Source organism: Osmia lignaria, chromosome 10 (assembly GCF_051020975.1).
Source record: "Osmia lignaria lignaria isolate PbOS001 chromosome 10, iyOsmLign1, whole genome shotgun sequence".
Lineage (NCBI taxonomy): Eukaryota > Metazoa > Arthropoda > Insecta > Hymenoptera > Megachilidae > Osmia > Osmia lignaria.
This window is the reverse complement of record NC_135041.1, coordinates 11593344-11611880: the sequence shown is the minus strand read 5'-3', so window position 1 is coordinate 11611880 and position 18537 is coordinate 11593344. Positions and strand designations below refer to the sequence as shown.

At 35.5% G+C, this 18537-nt stretch overlaps 2 protein-coding genes across 11 annotated transcripts in view; one reads left to right on the top strand and one right to left on the bottom strand.

The window, feature by feature from the left end:
• The window catches only part of LOC117611927 (dual specificity calcium/calmodulin-dependent 3',5'-cyclic nucleotide phosphodiesterase 1), a 128062-nt gene that overhangs the window by 38904 nt on the left and 70621 nt on the right, over positions 1–18537 (bottom strand). The gene's annotated exons all lie outside the window — the stretch shown is intronic.
• On the top strand, positions 237–6106 carry AGLU2 (alpha glucosidase 2). The gene is made up of 8 exons (XM_034340438.2): positions 237–423; positions 2615–2802; positions 3041–3319; positions 3628–3867; positions 3974–4159; positions 4537–4741; positions 5041–5374; positions 5662–6106. Exons 1-8 carry the CDS (start codon positions 261–263, stop codon positions 5792–5794), a joined length of 1728 nt encoding a protein of 575 aa, XP_034196329.2. The 5' UTR covers positions 237–260; the 3' UTR covers positions 5795–6106.

Below are 18537 nucleotides of genomic sequence, written 5' to 3'. Positions count from 1 at the left end.
CCCGATTTTTGGCGGAGCCAAGTACATCCCGGCTTTTAATTAGTTATGCCAAGTATCGCCCGTTTCTTTGAGGATTTCAACGATCATACAAGGATCATTCGATGAACGTGGTCGTCGACGAGTCGCATCCTCGTTCAATTCTACGATATTCCGTTATCGCTCTCAACTCCTTATCGCGTCGCAACGAGTCAGCGTTCTTTTTTACCGTCGAAGCTCACATATAAGGGAGCACCGCGATCGCGTGCCGCACAATTCAAACCATGAAGACCACTAACAATCTCGTTGGCATTGTCTTGTTGCTAACGGTCGCCTTCGCGTCCGCTGAGATCAAGGATAAGGGCTGGTGGAACCATACCGTTTTCTACCAAATTTATCCACGAAGCTTCCAGGATTCTAACGACGATGGTGTAGGTGATTTGAAAGGTAAGATCGAATTCTTTACTCTCGAACGACGTTTTAAGTAAAATATACGTAATTCATATCAATTCAATATTTAATAACATGATTACGTTATTGTATAGAAAATTTTTATTGTCTTTAATAAGTTTTACTAAACGAGTTCAGAATTTTGTAAAAAAGAAAGGAATTAATATCGTTATTGTTAAATTGCACTTCGGTGATTAATCCTTTCGTTATTGAAAACCATGGATCATTAAGAAACAAGAGAATGTCTACAGTGGAATTACGTTTTCATTTTAGCTATGATCATTAATGTATTAATTTCCATAGATTGAAAGGATATAATTTTTAAGATAGTCCTTCCTATTACAATCAAAGTGAAATGCAGATAGATCATGAGGCATAGCAGAAGTATGCACTACTTTAAATAACTTTATTAGAATTTTCAAAACATTCAGAGCGAATCTGATATGAAATATGGTTGTACGTTCGTTCTTTTTCATGTTTGGTTATGATCGCTATTCAAGCTGTGAAATAAAATTTACGATCGTGATTAAATTGTTCATGGGAGAGAAGGTGTCTCGGTTTCGTAACGCGATGAGCATCGATAATTCTTGCGTCACGAAATCTGAGACCTGTGTTTGAGGCCATTCTGTCCGTTCTCCAGTAGCGTTCGAAATATCGTAAAAGAGTGAAACAGTTGGTCCATCGATCGCGTCATTCTCATTGTTACCGTTGACACAATTTCCAAATATTTTGCATCGATTTTGCAAAATATATCATTTTCAAATTTCGATTATTACTCAATTAATTTTATATTGTTAAAAATACAATGGTTTCAATTTCTAATTTAAACTTTTCACTTGCTATTCTTTCTTTTGCTTGCTATTCTATTCTATTTTGCTAGGCATAATAAGCATGTGACTGGGGTCCGATGAAAAGGGGGGCCTGCACAGAGATGTTTGTAATTACTGGATAAAATAAATAAATCCGCTGACTTCGACTTTTAAATTTAAATTAAAAGTGTGTATGTAAGAAGGGCTCCAATTTTCATTCTATGTCTAGGGTTCGAAAAATTATAGGCGCGCCCCTGATTTTCCGCGAACACCCGACATTCAAGATGATAGTACAATATTTTTTAAAACAACATTCCGGAATTTCATCTTGTGTTTTATACAATTCCGTTTCTCAAGAATGACATAATGTGCAATAACAAAAGATAAGAGTGATTCAGTAGTAATTGCACTTCTGACAGTCTACTTCCTCTTTTTAATGCAGGTGATGTAACGTACGATACACGTTTAATAGTAATTAGAAGAATGTATGTATAGTCTTACAAAAACAGTAACATTTCTTCAATATAAAAAGTTTCTTTTGTGAACAAGATATAAATACTTATCATTAACGAATTAAAGAAATGTTCACTATCTACTTACGAGGATATATACGAGGAGATATAGTTATCTGCACTTGCCACTTACCTGAAACAAAAATAATAATAATTGCAAAAATGTATCGATAATACTTATGATAATACTATTTCATAACGGTCTATAATAGCTAAATCAGTTAGTCGTATAATAAAACAGGAAATACTGTATAGAAGAAAGGATAACTTAAAATGTGAAATATACGTTTAAGTATTCGATTTTTCTTCGTTCATATGCTTATATACATAAACGCATTTAATTTTATCAGAACTTGACACTTGTCAGCGAATCAAACTACACATGGCAACTATCAGTAACTAGGATACAATCTCAAAAAACTTATGGATTTCGAAGAGCAGTGAACACAGCCTTCATAATCTCCACCGTTTGTTCAAGTTTCAATTCGAATAATAAATAAAAAAAAAATCTTTCTAAAAGTAATTTTCTTGTTAGCATTACATTTGAAAACTGATTCATTTAGAAAATAATATTGAATATTGGACTTTTTCAATTGTAGCTGTAGTAAACTTTCGATAATTAACCACTCGCTAACTGTTCGCAATATTCACCTCTTACTTTCGAGTTGTTTCGCTAGCGCATTTGTTAGCTTCTCGTTTCCCAATAATTTACTCCTCTACAGTATTGAGTGCGTAAACTCATAAAGAGTCTACTGTATACGGCTTTTATTTTGACAAAAATTTTGATATACCCCCAATAATAAGATTATTGATTTCACATACGGATACTGATCCGTATTTGTTTTTAATTATTTTCATTTTCGACAGGCATAACGAACAAACTTAGTCACTTCAACGATATCGGAGTAGACGCGATCTGGCTGTCACCGATTTACAAAAGTCCCATGGTTGATTTTGGATACGACATAGAAGATTTCCTAGAAGTCGATCCAGTTTTTGGAACTTCCGCTGATCTTAAGGAGCTCGCGACGGAAGCGAGAAAGAAGAATCTAAAGGTACGTAGTATCATATGTATCGGCGTGAAATGTCCCGTAAAATTGAAATAAGTAGACAAAATATGATAAGAAACAGCGATGGGTATTCGATACCCTTTGTTGTAAGTTTTCGAGCAATTCATATTTCCAATCAGGTACCATGATAACACTGTTCAACAGTCATTTGCAACGTTCATTAGAAAATTCTTTTACGACTTCAAAAATTTTCTATTTCAAATATTGGTTTCTTAATTTTTAGCTTGTTTTGGACCTCGTTCCCAACCACACTTCAGACAAACATAAGTGGTTCCAGTTGAGCATAAATCGCACTGGAAAATATGCAGATTATTACATATGGAATGATGGGATTATCGTAAATGGAACTGAAGAACGCCTTCCACCTAATAACTGGGTCAGCGTGTTCAATGGGTCGGCTTGGACTTGGAATGATCAGAGAAAGCAGTTTTATTATCATCAGTTCTATTATCAACAACCAGACTTAAACTACAACAATCCTGATGTACAACAAGAAATGAAGGTACATGTATATTTGTATGTAAATTTAAAATTTTTAATTACACTCGCATATAATTAGATACGCAGGAGTAAAAACTTATTCTGAAATACTAAATGTTTGAATTATTCAGTGATCCAAAGGCAATTTTGATACTTTGTTAAGTGTTGAATGTCCTTTGTTAATTTTTCTATAATCCTTACCTCTATACAGGATTGCCGATAGAAATCCTTCTACACTAGAATAATATGTATACATCAAAGACTCCTGATGTTCCATTGAACTACATATGTATTGATATTGATAGTTAACATCATTCCTTTGTTTTTCAGAATGTTTTAAGGTATTGGTTGGATCAAGGAGTAGACGGATTCCGAATCGATGCTGTACCACACTTGATCGAAAATAATATAACACAAGACGAACCTTTATTTAATAGCACATATAATACAACACTTCACGCATCTTACAATCATACTTTAACGAAAGACCAGCCTGAAACGTACAAATTAGTGCAGAGTTGGCGAGATTATGTGGACGAATACGCTAGCCAAAGAAATGAAGCAGAGAAGGTGAACAAAAGAAAATGTTCTACTTCTTCGATTCCAGTGAAATTTTATCAGGAAACTTGTTATTTTCCGAATGATTCAATATTGAAATATCTGTTTCACCCGACAGGTGATATTAACGGAAGCGTATACCAGTTGGGAACATACAATCGAGTATTACAACAGTGGCGCGCACGTCCCGTTCAACTTCAAATTTATAGTGGAAGCAGACGCTAACTCAAAACCGTCTGACTTTCGAAATATTATAAATAAATGGATGCAAATGATGCCGAAAGGGCAAGTGGCTAATTGGGTGGTATGTAAATTATTTAACACATTCACTGTCACGATCGCACTGAGACTTGAATTTTTACCGGAATATTATTGACGGGCTCTTCTGTCGTATACGGGTCCTAATTTTTCCAAACACCCGATGCTCAGTCCGCTCCGTTCACTGCGAACTAAGAGTTGTCAGCATTCGTTGAGTAAATGAAATAAGTAAAAATAATATACATATATTAATATTTAAACGAATTTTTTTTCTTTCAATTAATCGACTGTATTAAATTCGCGGTGTATTCATCAATGACCATTGCAATAGTTCATAGCTAACGCGGTTATTGTTCATAAGTCGAAAGCTTCAATTGTAATAAAATTATTTTACATTCGCTAAAAAGATTTACGTTTTAACAGATGGGAAATCATGATCGAGTACGTCTAGGCACGCGTTACCCTGGCAGAGAGGATCAGATGGTAATGTTAGAGATGTTATTGCCTGGTGTAGCGGTTACTTATTACGGAGAGGAAATCGGCATGCTGGACGACACCGAACTCCGTGTATACGATTTTCGTGATGGCTGTCGTACACCATTCCAATGGGACGACACTACGAATGCAGGTAAAAAGAAAAAATATAATTTTAATAGTGTCTGATTTCTAGAAGTGTGTGAGGATCTGAAAATATCAGGTGGGGTTGTGTAAAAATTGGTTGAGTTGGATCGTGTAGGATCGGGTTGAGTTCCACCCGATACTCGGGTACCCGAAATTTGTGGGTTCTCGTGCAATTCTACTAATTTGATACTACGATATTTTAATTTCATACTTATATATTTAAATATCACCCCTTTCATATATAATTTGATCGATCTTGAAAATTTGAGATTCAATGTATCGTCTCCAATTAAAATTTGCTCGCAGGTTTCAGTAATGCTAGCAAGACGTGGTTACCCGTTCACTACAACTACAAAACTCTGAATCTGAAGAAACAGAAAGCGGATGCCACGTCTCATTACAAGCTTTACAAAGCATTAACAACTATGCGAAAGAGCAATGTACTCCAAAATGGCAATCTGTCCATAGCAATTTTGAACGACGACGTGTTGGCTGTAGTACGGAATATCCCAAAAGAAGCAGTGACGCTTCTGATAAACTTTTCTTCAGAAAAAAGCGTTACAGTTAATCTGACAAGTATACTACCATACGCCAGTGCTAAGGTAACCCTGACTAACGTGGGTTCCAGTGTGCAGTCAAAGTAAGTAAATGAAATGGATCCCAATTAATATTAGTGTTGAGTGAATTAAATTGGATGAATTATTTGATAAATCTGTCCGAATGTTTCGAATTTAAGTTATGTTCAATCTGAGAACTTTTAGAAAATTGTACTAGCGTAGGATTCTAAGAATTTTACTACTGTATTCTCTGGAATTTATTGCGACTAACTTATGATAGTAAAACAAAAATCATGGGTAGATTTAAAATGGAATTCATTTTGATATGTTGGAAGTCTAAAAAACGTTCCTTTCTACTGTTGTGTTTCAGCACCAATTTTGCATCATCAAAGGTCACTATTCCTCCAAAAGGGTCGATAGTGTTGCACTCGGGCTCCAGCATAGTCAGCTGTTCTGCTCTGATGATTCTGGTGTTGGCACTTGGTTCGTACTTCCGGTCGTAACAGATATTTATTCGGGTTACGTTTGTAAGTGCCCTTATAATCTAGGTATCGAGGAAAGAGGCTAATATTATTGTTACGACGTGATGTTTAACGCGTTATGCAAATGCATAATTTGTCGTACAAAAACACTGATTAATATGTGTATCAAAAATCGTCGAGTTCTTACGGTACTTAATTACATCAATTTCCTAACGATTCATTTTTAAACAAAATTTGACACGATCGTGTTTATCGATTATTATTTATTAATACGCGTGTAGAATAGAAGGGAAAATTATTTGAAAAGATATAAATAAACAGAGTTAAACGATGCATATGGTGTGATTTATTATTTCTCCTATAAAATCTCTTCTTTCTAACATAATTAACCTTAACGACATTATTTCATTTATGTATTATTTTAATGAATTGGTAAGTGCAAAGGAGTTTGCTTTGTAGCATTCAAAAAAAAGTCTGCTTCTTCTTGATATAAAAAAAATTGGAACTTAAAATGTTTGCAGGAAGAGTTGCTCGAAAATCTTGCTGCGGACACGTGATTAACAACCCCTCGTGTTTTCACGCGAAATTCATCCGCAACTTGATTTACTCTTTGAGAAGGTGCACGGTGAGATTAATCAATAACTTAATTACGTTGGCGCGTAATTAATATCACGTAAAATTTCTCCGCGTCCCATGTTTCTGGTCGGAAAACATCGCCACTTGAATCGTGAATTCGAGCGTGAAAACAATAACAAAGCACCAGCTACGTAACGAATGGTCGACGTTTAAACTGAAATTAGCCGGAAAATTGTATGAACGCGAGCATTCCAACAATCGTATTCATTGATCTATTTAACACGTTCGTCGTTACGCTGATGTCATCTGAAATGACGTATAGTACACTCGCAGACAAATTTATCTTCCTCAGAAGAAATGATAATGTCCCGAGTTTCCACCCTTCCCCTTAGGCATCCCCGAAGAGAATGACTTCTTACTTTTACGTTGAGAATATTTACTTTGTTATTCGTACTTTTTAGTTATATACTAAATTTTGTAATATTCAATAATTCGAAATTATATTATTTTGTTTCTAAATTACTTTTTATGTTAATATTGTCAAAAATAAAATTTTGAAAATTCTTGGTTTCCCTCTCTCGCCATTTACCTTATGGAAACCTGATTTGATCAGAAATGTATTCAAGTTACGTAATATTGTATCGTAATTACAAGCTACATACAGTGGTCTTGTAAATTTCTTGAAATACGTGCTCGTGAAAGTCTTACGTAAAGAGTATCAACGAGAAATTCGTTGACTTTTGATAATATTTCTTCATATAACGTCATTAATTTATAATTATCTCGTAATCAGCGTGAAATTTATTTTTTAAAGATGTTGATGCGGTGAGCGAATGGATTTATTCTAAGGAATTACCGCTCAGATAATTATCATTAAAGTGGATAGTTTCGTTTAATGTTGAAATACTCTTAAGTAATCTCACAAAAAAATCCATCTTGGAATTTGAAAAAAGAAATGTTTTAATTTATTAAATTAATAAGCAACTGAGAAAACGATGCTGTGTATCCTCTTATATACACATTTAAGTTTTTCCTGTTATAGTAATTCTTATTAATATGAAGATAATTAATAATATCTAGCACAATGTAATTACCTAAAACATTATACTTGCTGGTCGTTAGTCCGCGTTGCGGGTTTTGCTAAATTATTTCGCTTCTCTACTGAATACAAAACATGATTTATAGCCTTTCTTGATGCCCCTTGTAGAAAAGAAACTTACTCTATCACGTGGTGTCATTAAAGTTCTTCTGAGATACTTTTTTTTTAAATACATTTTTTTCCACTTTGATCATCAAACAGTCTAAACATGTCTAAGCCTTTCTAATGTAATCATTACCTATAAAAAGCATATTGGATTTATTTGGATCTTTTTTTAGGATGTTAGGTTCCTTAGAGATTTTGAAATTATAGAATTTTGAAAATTGAAGTTTTTAGGATCTCGAATTTTGGAGTTCTGAAATTCTGGAATTTAGAAAGTTCGAAATTTTGTAACTTTGAAATTGTGAAAATTAAAAAACAGCCTCGAATCTATAGGAGATAAGTTCAAACGATTTATAAGTACTTTGAGAAATATAAGAATTTTTTCAAGTACAATCGAATCTTCACCAAATACATTTGAAACTTTTGACTACTATATATAGACCAATAATTATTCCAAGATATTCTGTGTTTTCTTATTGTGCTATTTTGTTTGCAGTATTGAATTCGAGCAAAGTCACAGTATCTTTTGACTTTGAGGGTTTAAATACTACCTTTAGCAAATTCAATTCTTTTTAATTAACGTCTGCCGTGGAAGTTCTCAAAGGGAATTTGTAGGAATGACAGGCGTCCTTTGATAAAAGATGAAACCATCGTTGCGTCATGCGTACAAACCAATTAGTTTCCAATCAATTAGTCATCGGTGTCATTTGGAAATAGAATCTAATCACAAAACTGCCGGAAGTGATTTAGGAATTTCTTTGATAGAAGATCTTCACCTAAAAATGAATGAAAGGCTATCGTAAACAAGAATAAATGAAAAAGAAAGAAGTGAGAAAACAAGCGATAAAGCCGAGGCGTGTTGATTTTCCTTGAATCATACGATCACTAGACTGCTCTTGGAGCATGAATTATGCATTCTCTTTTGATGCATTGACATGGTCTGAATGGAAGATGTTTGGAACGGATTATTGCGATAAATCAATGATTTATCACCGACGATCCTGGCAGCATAATTTTCCACGGTTGGCTTTTATTCAAATCGTTCAGAACTGATGAATTGTAGGATATGACCATTGTTGGATCATCTGATTCATTCTTAATGCAAGTGAAACGCGACAAATTTTATAATATAATTAGTCGTTCTTCGTGCGACTTTTTTAGGGTCCCCTTTAATTAATTTGTTTATTTTTTTTCCTTTTCTCTAAAGAATCTGCACGAATATTATATTCCTGATTCACGCGACTTCTAATAAATAGCTACTCTTTAGACCAGTGTTTCCCAACATTTTTGGAGTCGCGACCCCCTCTTATGATATTTAAACAACTTGCAGTCTCCCTCCACTTATGTAAGGATAACGAAATTTAACAAGGTAAGGAAAACACAACTTTTCAACTTTTACAAAATTCAATATGATTTAAACAGAAAGGTGAATAAGGGGTTTCATAAAGGTTATTCAAGGCTCTGTCTTACGTTTGGAAATGCATTTTTTCCGAGTACATCTCTATGAGATGAGCGCAAGAAAGGAATAACTGAAAGTGCTTCACTGAAGGACCGATAAAAGGAATTTTCATGCTTCCATTCAATTTCAACATACTAAGTGTATTCTTTCAGGCTTTCATATTCGATTAAATAGAAGCATCTCGGTGGAAACTAATTTTCTGATTAACAAAGGATCATCGTTTCCAAGTGTGAAATAACCCAGAAGATAATTGTCCTTTACACAAGGACTCTATACGAAGCGTTTCACAGTGACCGTTCGAATCAATTCAATAACCACGTAGAGCTATGAAAAGTCGAATCTTATGGATTGCCTGGAGAACCAGTTCTCTTTCAAATTAGATGAAACTAGGTCGATTAGATCGTTACATGAAAACGATCACTAAAAGTATCTCGGTCAGTATGATGGTTAATACACGTAATCAATTATAAAATACCTTGAAATTGAAACATTCTACGAAATATGATTTTACGAACCTTATAATATTATTTACTGTACGGAATGTAAATATTAGAATCCTGCGAGAATTCCGGAATTTCGGGTACCCGGTCAGGCTTAGATTGTTCGAGTCGGATGTGGTCGACTGGGGTTCTCGAAAGTATAGATATTCGGGAATTCGAAAATTTCGGCTACTCGATGCTCGGATCGGGTCGGGAATTATTTTGGTCATCTCGGAATTCTCGAAAGGGTACAGCAGAATAAGATGGTGAAAAGTGCCCTTGAGCCAGTTTGACGCACCGGAATGAAAAATTTGAAAAATTTGATGATACTTGCTATGCAACTACTGAGAGAATCAAAAGTATAGTGCCGAACTCGCTTTTACTCGAAATCTCAATTTTATCGACTTTTTTTTGGTTTTTTTTTTTTTTCAAAAACGAAGGTATCCCAAATAAATATTCTGTTTGAAGCGTTTCAAGCACACCAGACGACGAGAATTTTGCTCGATGCTAAAACGATCCACGGTTCACGGATCTACTTCAGGATACGCTTTCGAGCACACTCGAAAAAAGATGAAACAGAGGTAACCGCTTTGAGAGAATCGTAAAGGAACAAATCCCAATGCGACACGAACAATGCGGCGCACGTAGAATTCGTTTCCAAGTTTAGTCGTTGCTCGTCGAGATGTTCGTTTTACTGGTCAATCGGACCTCCGGTCTCTCGTCGCCAGTTAAACCAGCTTGAACCAATTTTTCAAGCTTTTCACGTTGGCATAGCAACTTTCCTCGATGTCATCAGAAAAGAAAACAGTGGTTAATGTTCGAAAGTTTCAAACGACATAATTATTCCAAAATCATTTAAAGGATTACTATTGAATACTGAAAAGCGATGATATTTTGTGATTAATGAAATTAATTCGATGCTTAAATTCTTCACGCGTAAGCGCTAGTAGCGAAAGGGTTAGGAGTAGGTATGGAAATCGAAAAAACTAATATTTTTTTTCGCCTATAAATGTTTTATAAACATAAATAGATCTTTACAGAAAACGTTAAGTCAACATCTGAACCTTCTTTTCATTTTTATGAAGAATAATGTACAACAATTTCAAGTGAATTTCAAGAATTTCGGAGATCTACTGACTTCACCATCTATGCTTAATTTCAAAAAACCCTTTCACTACACTATTCTACACGTATAGAAGCAAAAAAAAATTTCAATTTTTTGAAGCTGACAAGGTAACACGTTCCTTTAACTTTTGAATAGCCGAACCTAGGTCAATCGGTTGCCGTTCGAAGATTAAGATATAATCGCCCAGGGCAAGTGATCGCCCAACGCGATAAAATAACTACCCTAAGGGCATTCAAATGTTCAGACTAAAGTTTCATTCACGGTTGAAATGCATAGAGACCCACAGCATAGAACATTTCGCAACGTGAAATGTTCCTATGTATTCCTGAGTGGCGCCAGGAGACCAACGTCGCCGAACTGCGCGTATTTTCCTTTCACGCTCGGGAAACCGCGCCGTTCGTCTTCGACAATATATGCTTATAAAGGAAGTGGATGTAACCGCATGTGAAAGCATCACGATCGATCGAAAATTTGTTGTCGAAGTATTTGTGAAAATTCAGGCCGGTCTGCGGACTAAATTTATCATGGTAATCGCGTTATAGGAAAAATGCAACGAGATTGGATCGCTCGACGAGAGTAAAGTGTCATTAAAAGTAAAATTTTCGCTCTACGATTGAACGCATATTATTTCATTTTTGTGTACAGTGAAAATCGTTAAACGTTATTTTAAAGTTGAAAACCTTAAATCGTTACGTTCATCTCCTTCGTTGGCACGAGTGCAAACTTTACGAGTTTTCAGATTTTACTGTTCGTTTACTGACCCTATTCTCGGGTCGGCTTCTCAAAAAAATGTGCGAGAGGTCAAGAATTTCGGGTACCCGATACTCGAATAGAACTCGACCCGACTAGGCGCGAACAGTTACGATCCGACCCAATCCGATATCTTCGGCCTCTCGCGCACCTCCAGAAATTTTTATCCAAACAAAAATTTCATCCTCAAAAATGACCTTTGAAAAAAAAAAAAAACGTGACGTTGTGCTATAAACAACGAAAACCGAAAGGATATAATAAATTCAATTGTAATGCTTCGCAAAGGTCCTCCTTTCCACTTCTTGGAAAAAGTTTCAGGTAGTCAGGTTTCATAAGGAAGTTTTGGTGTTCGCGTTTGTTTTAAACAGACTGTGTGTAGCCAATACCGAAATACCAAATTGCATAACGACGGGCATTAACAGAATCGCGCACGAGCTTCGAAATGGTTCGAAGGTCAGTGACAAACCGACATTGTTCGCATTGTTCGACATGGCGAGTGGCGAAATGGTGCGAGATTCCTGACAGCGAGTCTCCCATCATTCGATATTATCCAATTAACTGTCGAAGCACCAAAATGGACGAATACATCGGTACTATCTCGTCACACAATGGTCATCACTAAATTGATGCTCGTGTTATTCTTGCAACAGCGAAGAGCCATCGAACCGAGAACACCTGCCGTACGTAAACGTTCCTTTTGCTGAGCCAGCCAACGAATCCAGTACGATTCGAATCGGGGTCAAGTGATCAAATACCATCGAAGAGGACCGCGCGTAAGCCGTTTTCGGTCTAGACTCTAGAGTTTAGACGAAACAAATCGTCAGCCTAAAGACGATTCACAAGTGATTCTTATACAGACCTTCGAGAATAGACCATTAACCCTTTGGCTATTACACGATATATCCAAAAATTCTCTTTGGTGTAAGTTAATATTATTTCAAAATTGTTTTAATAATTATTATCTAAACAATATAAGCAAATATAATATTCCATTATTACACTGAAATATCCACGTTTCTGTTTGTTCCCTCCAATTTTTACTACCAACGTAAGGGTACACAATGTTCTGAGTAATTGTATTTCCTTCTGTTTATCGAATACTATCAGAACCGCAGTTTAGCCTAAATAAACGTTAAGTTTGTGTGAACAAACCCGAGAACCTTGTATAGTTTGGAAGCGTTCGCGTGAAAAGCAATTTCGATCCATCTCTAGGGGACGCTGAACAAATCGGTGCCGAAATTTACTCGATATGCTAACACGCGGAAAAGCGTATAACAAAATTCCAAATGTTGTTTCTGTCGGGATCAGAAATTCAATCGGTTCGAACGCTTCTCTCTCAACGATTTTTCTTACATCGCATCGGCTCGCTGCGCTGGCCTGGGCTTGACGTTGAGGCGCGTTCAACTAAATACGTCGAAGAAAGAAGGAATTTAGTAAGCTTCCGCGAGGGCGCAAACGACATTCTATATACATTGTAAAGCCAGCCTTTTTACATTGAAGCTGCGGTGAGTGGCAACCGTGAGTGTCCTAAAGAACACGTACACTTGCAGAAGCAACGTTCTACCCAAGAAGATTACACGACTGCCCTTTTCACCAACTTCCTCTATTCTATAGAATTCCTTCCTCTTGGTTTCCGTTTTTCTCCCTCGTCGTGACTTTTTTACCGGCTTCTTCGGCCGACACCTCAATCCACACCTCGAGTCAGAAGAGAAATAGAACGTTACTTTATATAGGGCGTGTTCCTTAACTACGCGAACGGTACAAGTGAATACAGGACACAATGGTAACGAGAAAAGTTTAGAATGGGATAACCTATACCTAAGAATGGAGTTTTCTGACTTCCAATTTGTTCCTTTTCTTTCAGTTTTTGTCTATTTTTTGGGGAAGTAGTGAGCTGTATTCGTTAGAGTATTCCTAAGAAAAGTTAAAAGATGATAGCAGGGGAGAATGGGGAAGTACCGGTCACTTAACGAAAGTTGCCTGAAAATAGGTTTAGATTGTCGGATTTACTAAATCGAATTCAGAATGACATTTTGATTTTTTTCTAAATAAAGTTTAGAAACAAGCAAAGTGTACTCTTTATGTACTCTTGGATTTCCAGATTGGATGATTTTTCCTTGAAATTCTGAAAAAAAGTAGACGACATTACGGAAACATTATGCTGATTATAGAAGATTTTAATCACGAAATTAGCATGTGTAGGACTTGAAACAGAATAACGTAAATGGTAGAAAATTACAGGATGAAGTAATCAGTACAATTACGGTATAATAGAATAATTTAACGAACTAACGAGCAAAAGTACTGCGGGGCATCGAATTAATTAATATACTTAATATATCTATTATTTAGTGATGTGCTTATATTATTTATTAAAGTATTTGTGATTACTAAAATGAAATGTAAAATCATGGAACAACAAAATACAGTTCTTATTGCAATTTAATACCAATGAAATTTAGAATTATTAAACTTTATTTAGAAAAAAATCAAAATGTAATTCTGAATTGATCGTTCGAGTTAAACGGCGAGATCGAATAACCGATTTAAGTTCTGGCTCAGGTTTCATTAACGCCTCCCTAACAGCCAGGTAATTGTAATTACCTTCATCAAAAGCAGATGATGTAAAAGTGTAACGATAAAAAATTTCGTTTCAGCGAATCGTTCGCACGAACCGTGCAAATTGATTACTTTCGTTTCGCAGATTATAGGTTCTCGATATCGTGTCTTTAACCGTGAAATTTATTGACCAAGCTTTCTCAACAAAATTAATTTCCCGAAACGAAAGAAGATTGTTAACGACATCGTAAACATTTTCCACTTTCAAACACCTTATTTCGCGATTTGTCATACTTAAAAGTATCCAACAATGTTTCAATTAAACTTGGATGATCCATTTTTTTTTAAATTGAAAAATATTATTTATACATGTGAGTTTAGAAATTGTGTCAATGTGTTTTTTTGTCTTAATGCTGAGTAATATCAAATGATATCATTTTTCAGCGTAGATATATTCTGTTTGCAATGTGTTTTACCACCAGCTGCTTTTATTTTGCCCACTCTCACGAAGAGAAAGTGTAACTGTAATTTACACGTGCATCGTTTCAGAAACTCGCGGACCAAACAGTGGCAAATTGCAATTTTCTTCTTCGATGTTCCCGTGCCCGTCGCGATATCAACTATTTTCATTTTCACTAGAATCGTACAACGAAACTCTAATAACTTGTATACCGATCGTGTTTCTCATAACATACAGGGTGTCCATGATAAAATGATCCTTTATAGAGGATATTTTTAATGTACAGGAGGTAAAAGGATCCTTTATACAGGATATTTTTAATGTACTATCAGATAATGCAAAACAAGTTTAAAAAATGGAAATGGTGCCCTAAAACCAAGTTTAGCCATTTCTGGTGAGAGTAAGAGACATCAAGAAACCCACTGGGATTTCAGGAGAATCAAGCAGCAACAGCTAGACTGTTACTGTTTGTTTCTCGGTATTCATACCTTAATGCACATCGGAGGAACTAATCGTCTTAACATTTGTGCTGGAATAGTTTCACTTGACTGCATCAACTCCCTAAATTGAGTTGGACGATAACGTCCGGGGTCAAGACGACGGTCCACGAACAGCAGTAGTCTTCAATTTAATTCGACCCTCGTTACTCTGTAAATTGATAGCTGCCCTTGAAACGCCAATGTGAAAACTCGGGGATACATATGTTGATGATAATCAGGTTTAGATTGAAGATAATGCTACGATAGTTGAAACTATCTCTTGAGTTCTGTATCAAACTTAAAGGGATACGTATCGAAGGAAGTCGAAAAGAACTTGGCTGATTCTAATATTTCTTTTTCGCCCATTGATATTTCGCAAAGACAAACGAATTTTTATAGAAAATTTTAATTTTATTTTCATATTTTCCTCGCTCATTAAAATTATAAAATGATAGTTACAACATTATCCAACTCCATGTTCAGTAGAATGTTGTTAGCTTGCACCCACCAAATCAAAGTCACTGGTACATAGAAAATAAAAGCTGTTTGTGTTAGTTTAAACAGAAACATATTATCTTCAATGTACCGTACCCTTTTTCAATAATTTCAAAAAATGGAAAAATAGAGGCTTGGTAATGACTATCCTTCCTTTTTCGTTGAAAAAATTCAACTATAAATATTTATACAAAATAACCAAATTAAGATAAAATTATTATCGATGTGTAGAACAAAATGCATTTGCTTCAAGATAAAAACGCTTGAAAGGATCTTTAAGCTTTGGATTTTTCAGCAAAAAAGGAACGATCCGTTAACTCGGTGCACGGTGAGGAATTTTCATGAAATTATGGATCTCTGAGATCACTTAGAGCATCTCTGTTTTTATAGGAGCAGAAAAAAAGGGTCCGCTATAAGTATTTGGTAAACCGTCAGTTTTCTTATACATCATACATATCGCGAAGAGAGCAGAAGGGGGATGAAAAGATACGACGTCATTGGTTCGAGGTGGTAAATTTTGTAGACGTTATAAAATGACCGACAGATGGACAAAAAAATTATGGTATTATCCGTGTACCATGAAGGTGAAGAGGATTTGATCATTGGCGTAAATTGAGTCATCGTTTGGGATGTGCTAGATCCCTTAGAAATGTTGAAATTTCTAAATTTTGAAAATTTTAAAGAATTAGGGAACCATGTTACCTTCACCCTTTCAATAAAGTCGTTCTTCTTTTACTTTCATCTTCCATCACAGATAACTTTATTAATTCATATATACTTTCCTCAAAAATTTAAGACAGTTTAAATTATTATAAAAATCAGATTTCAACCCCTTCCTCTACAGTTTCATTACTATAGAGGAATAATACTTTGAATAAAACGTTTATTTATTTAAGACACTTTGACTTCTGAAATTATAATGTTCCAAACTTTGGGGCAACAGTGTACATTTGAAATAATTCATGGAAGTTCCATTTATTGTTCTTGTTCCAACTTCGAATAAATGATAACTTCAAAGTGATCGTAACGATCTGACCACCCACTATTTGCCACGAGGGAAGTTTAAATTCAATGGAATCACAAATCCGTATCGCAAAGGTGTTTCCAACGCGTTCCATCCGTAAGAATATTCTAACCGTATTTCTCGTGTGTAATATCTTTGCAGGATATCGACGCAAAGGAATAGATACCGAGATATTTGTGAAAACGTTCGACAGACATCTTGTGGTTTATAGAAAGCTCCCTGAGATGCAACTCTAGCTTGGAAACGGTAACCTTGGAAATCACGGGTAGTTCGTGAAATATCGATACAATTCGACTAATGATGAAACTCGTCTATTGTTCGAACCTACCGAAATGGCTACAATACCTTAGCAATACCTTAACAAAGTTCGTGAAACACGATAATTCCGACCTAAGAAGACGTAGAAGAAATTAACTGAACTTTGGTCATTTTATATTCTGCTCCGTTCAATGTGTTTATTAATACAGGTTCACGGATGATTAACTTCGTGACGACAGTGAAATTCGCTTTTGTATAAACGTATTATTTGATCAAAGCGTGGAACAGACAAGAACTGCTACTGTTTCCGCTTATTAACGCAACTCAATGGGCAGTTAACAAAAGAGGATCGTAGAAAGTATTCAAAATTATAATTGTAACGTACAATTATAATATAATTCCAGGGAAAATTACACAATTTAATGGAAATGTTAATAAGGGTGTTAATTTAGTAAAAAAATGCGTGGTCGTATTTATCTGTTTCTAAAAATGATTTTTAAATTATATTTGAGTTTAAAATAATAATTCATTTACAGTACACTCGCGGTCAAATCAAGCATCTCCAGGGAAAATGATGATGCCCCACGTTCCCACGTGGAGATTTGGGAATATATATTATTCCAAAACTTCTGTACGTAGAGAATTTACACGGTTTAACAGAAAATAATGTCTATTTTCTTAAACTATTACGCAACTTTAATCCCTGTCTTGCACTTTAGCTAAAGGATAACAATTCAAGTTGAAGTTAACTGTGTTAGCTTCGGATTAATCCTGGCACAAGACGTAACGTAGGCGAGGACGTAAATTTAAACAAATGATGCTATTGCTTTTCATGAATTACCGGGCTGAGAAAATATAAATTCTGATTATTTATTGCAAGAAAAAAAAACGCGATGAATTCTTAAAGAAACTTCCTTAGCACGTACCTTATCTAAAAAATTCTAGATATTTTTATTAAAAAATCTCATAAATTTCTTAGACGGTGGTAATGAACAACGTGTAGTAAATATCATCAACGTCCGAGTGTTCCTTTTTAATTCACCTTATCCCGATTGTTCTTCCTGTAGTAATAGAAACGTCAATCATCAAGTTCGAACGAATCCTTGGAAAACCATGCTGCGGAAAGAAAACGAAAACAATGGATAGACAGGGATAGATGCGTGATTGATAGCGGCAAAACTGTCACGCATTATCGACTGATTCGGATTTGAAAAAGTACGAAGTCGTTGATAAACGAGAGGACAAATGAACGTTGCAGGGGTTAGCAACGAGCCACGTAACAATGATAAAGCAAAAATGTCGCATAGATGTAGCCTTACCAGGTTGGAATACGAATTACATTACGTTCGACGGCAAATGGAGAATTGAATGCACCTGGGATTCTTTTGGAATTGATGCGTTGTACACGAGTTAATTCCTTACTGGGATGAAACAGTACGGGTTAACATTGCAGATATTTCCATAATCCCCGTGTAAAAGGTCGCTTTTCAACGAACCACCGAGGAAACTGATAAAATCAGTTGCTCTGGTAATTCCATGAACAGCGTGCATGTTCTTGCGTTGAAAAATAAAGTATTCCCTGGTAATCTCTCGTATAGTACGTTGCACGCGATAAAAAAACTCCCTTTTCTTTTATTCCCCTCCTTTCAACCCTTCTTTCTGTTTTCTCGTCGATTTTTTCACGTGCAAGTTGGTCGTCGTCAAGCATTGCAATTACCGTAGCCACGACGGTGGGTCGTAAATAGATTTGCTTCGAACAAAGTTCAATGTAAATGTACTCTAAACAGATTAACAGCTCGACGGAGAAGCAGCGAGTCTTTGAAAAATTTACCTTCGAGGAGGAGATCTTTCGCAAAAGAGAATTTATTACTGTTTGTCATCTGCTTGATAAGTCTATG

What these genes read in the sequence shown, in the direction of transcription:
- AGLU2 (XM_034340438.2), top strand. Translation starts at nt 261, where the DNA reads ATGAAGACCACTAACAATCTCGTTGGCATTGTCTTGTTGCTAACGGTC. An exon ending in AAAGAAATGAAGCAGAGAAG is followed by an intron (nt 3,868 to 3,973) that starts GTGAACAAAAGA and finishes TTCACCCGACAG; the next exon opens with GTGATATTAACGGAAGCGTA. An exon ending in GGTTCCAGTGTGCAGTCAAA is followed by an intron (nt 5,375 to 5,661) that starts GTAAGTAAATGA and finishes GTTGTGTTTCAG; the next exon opens with CACCAATTTTGCATCATCAA.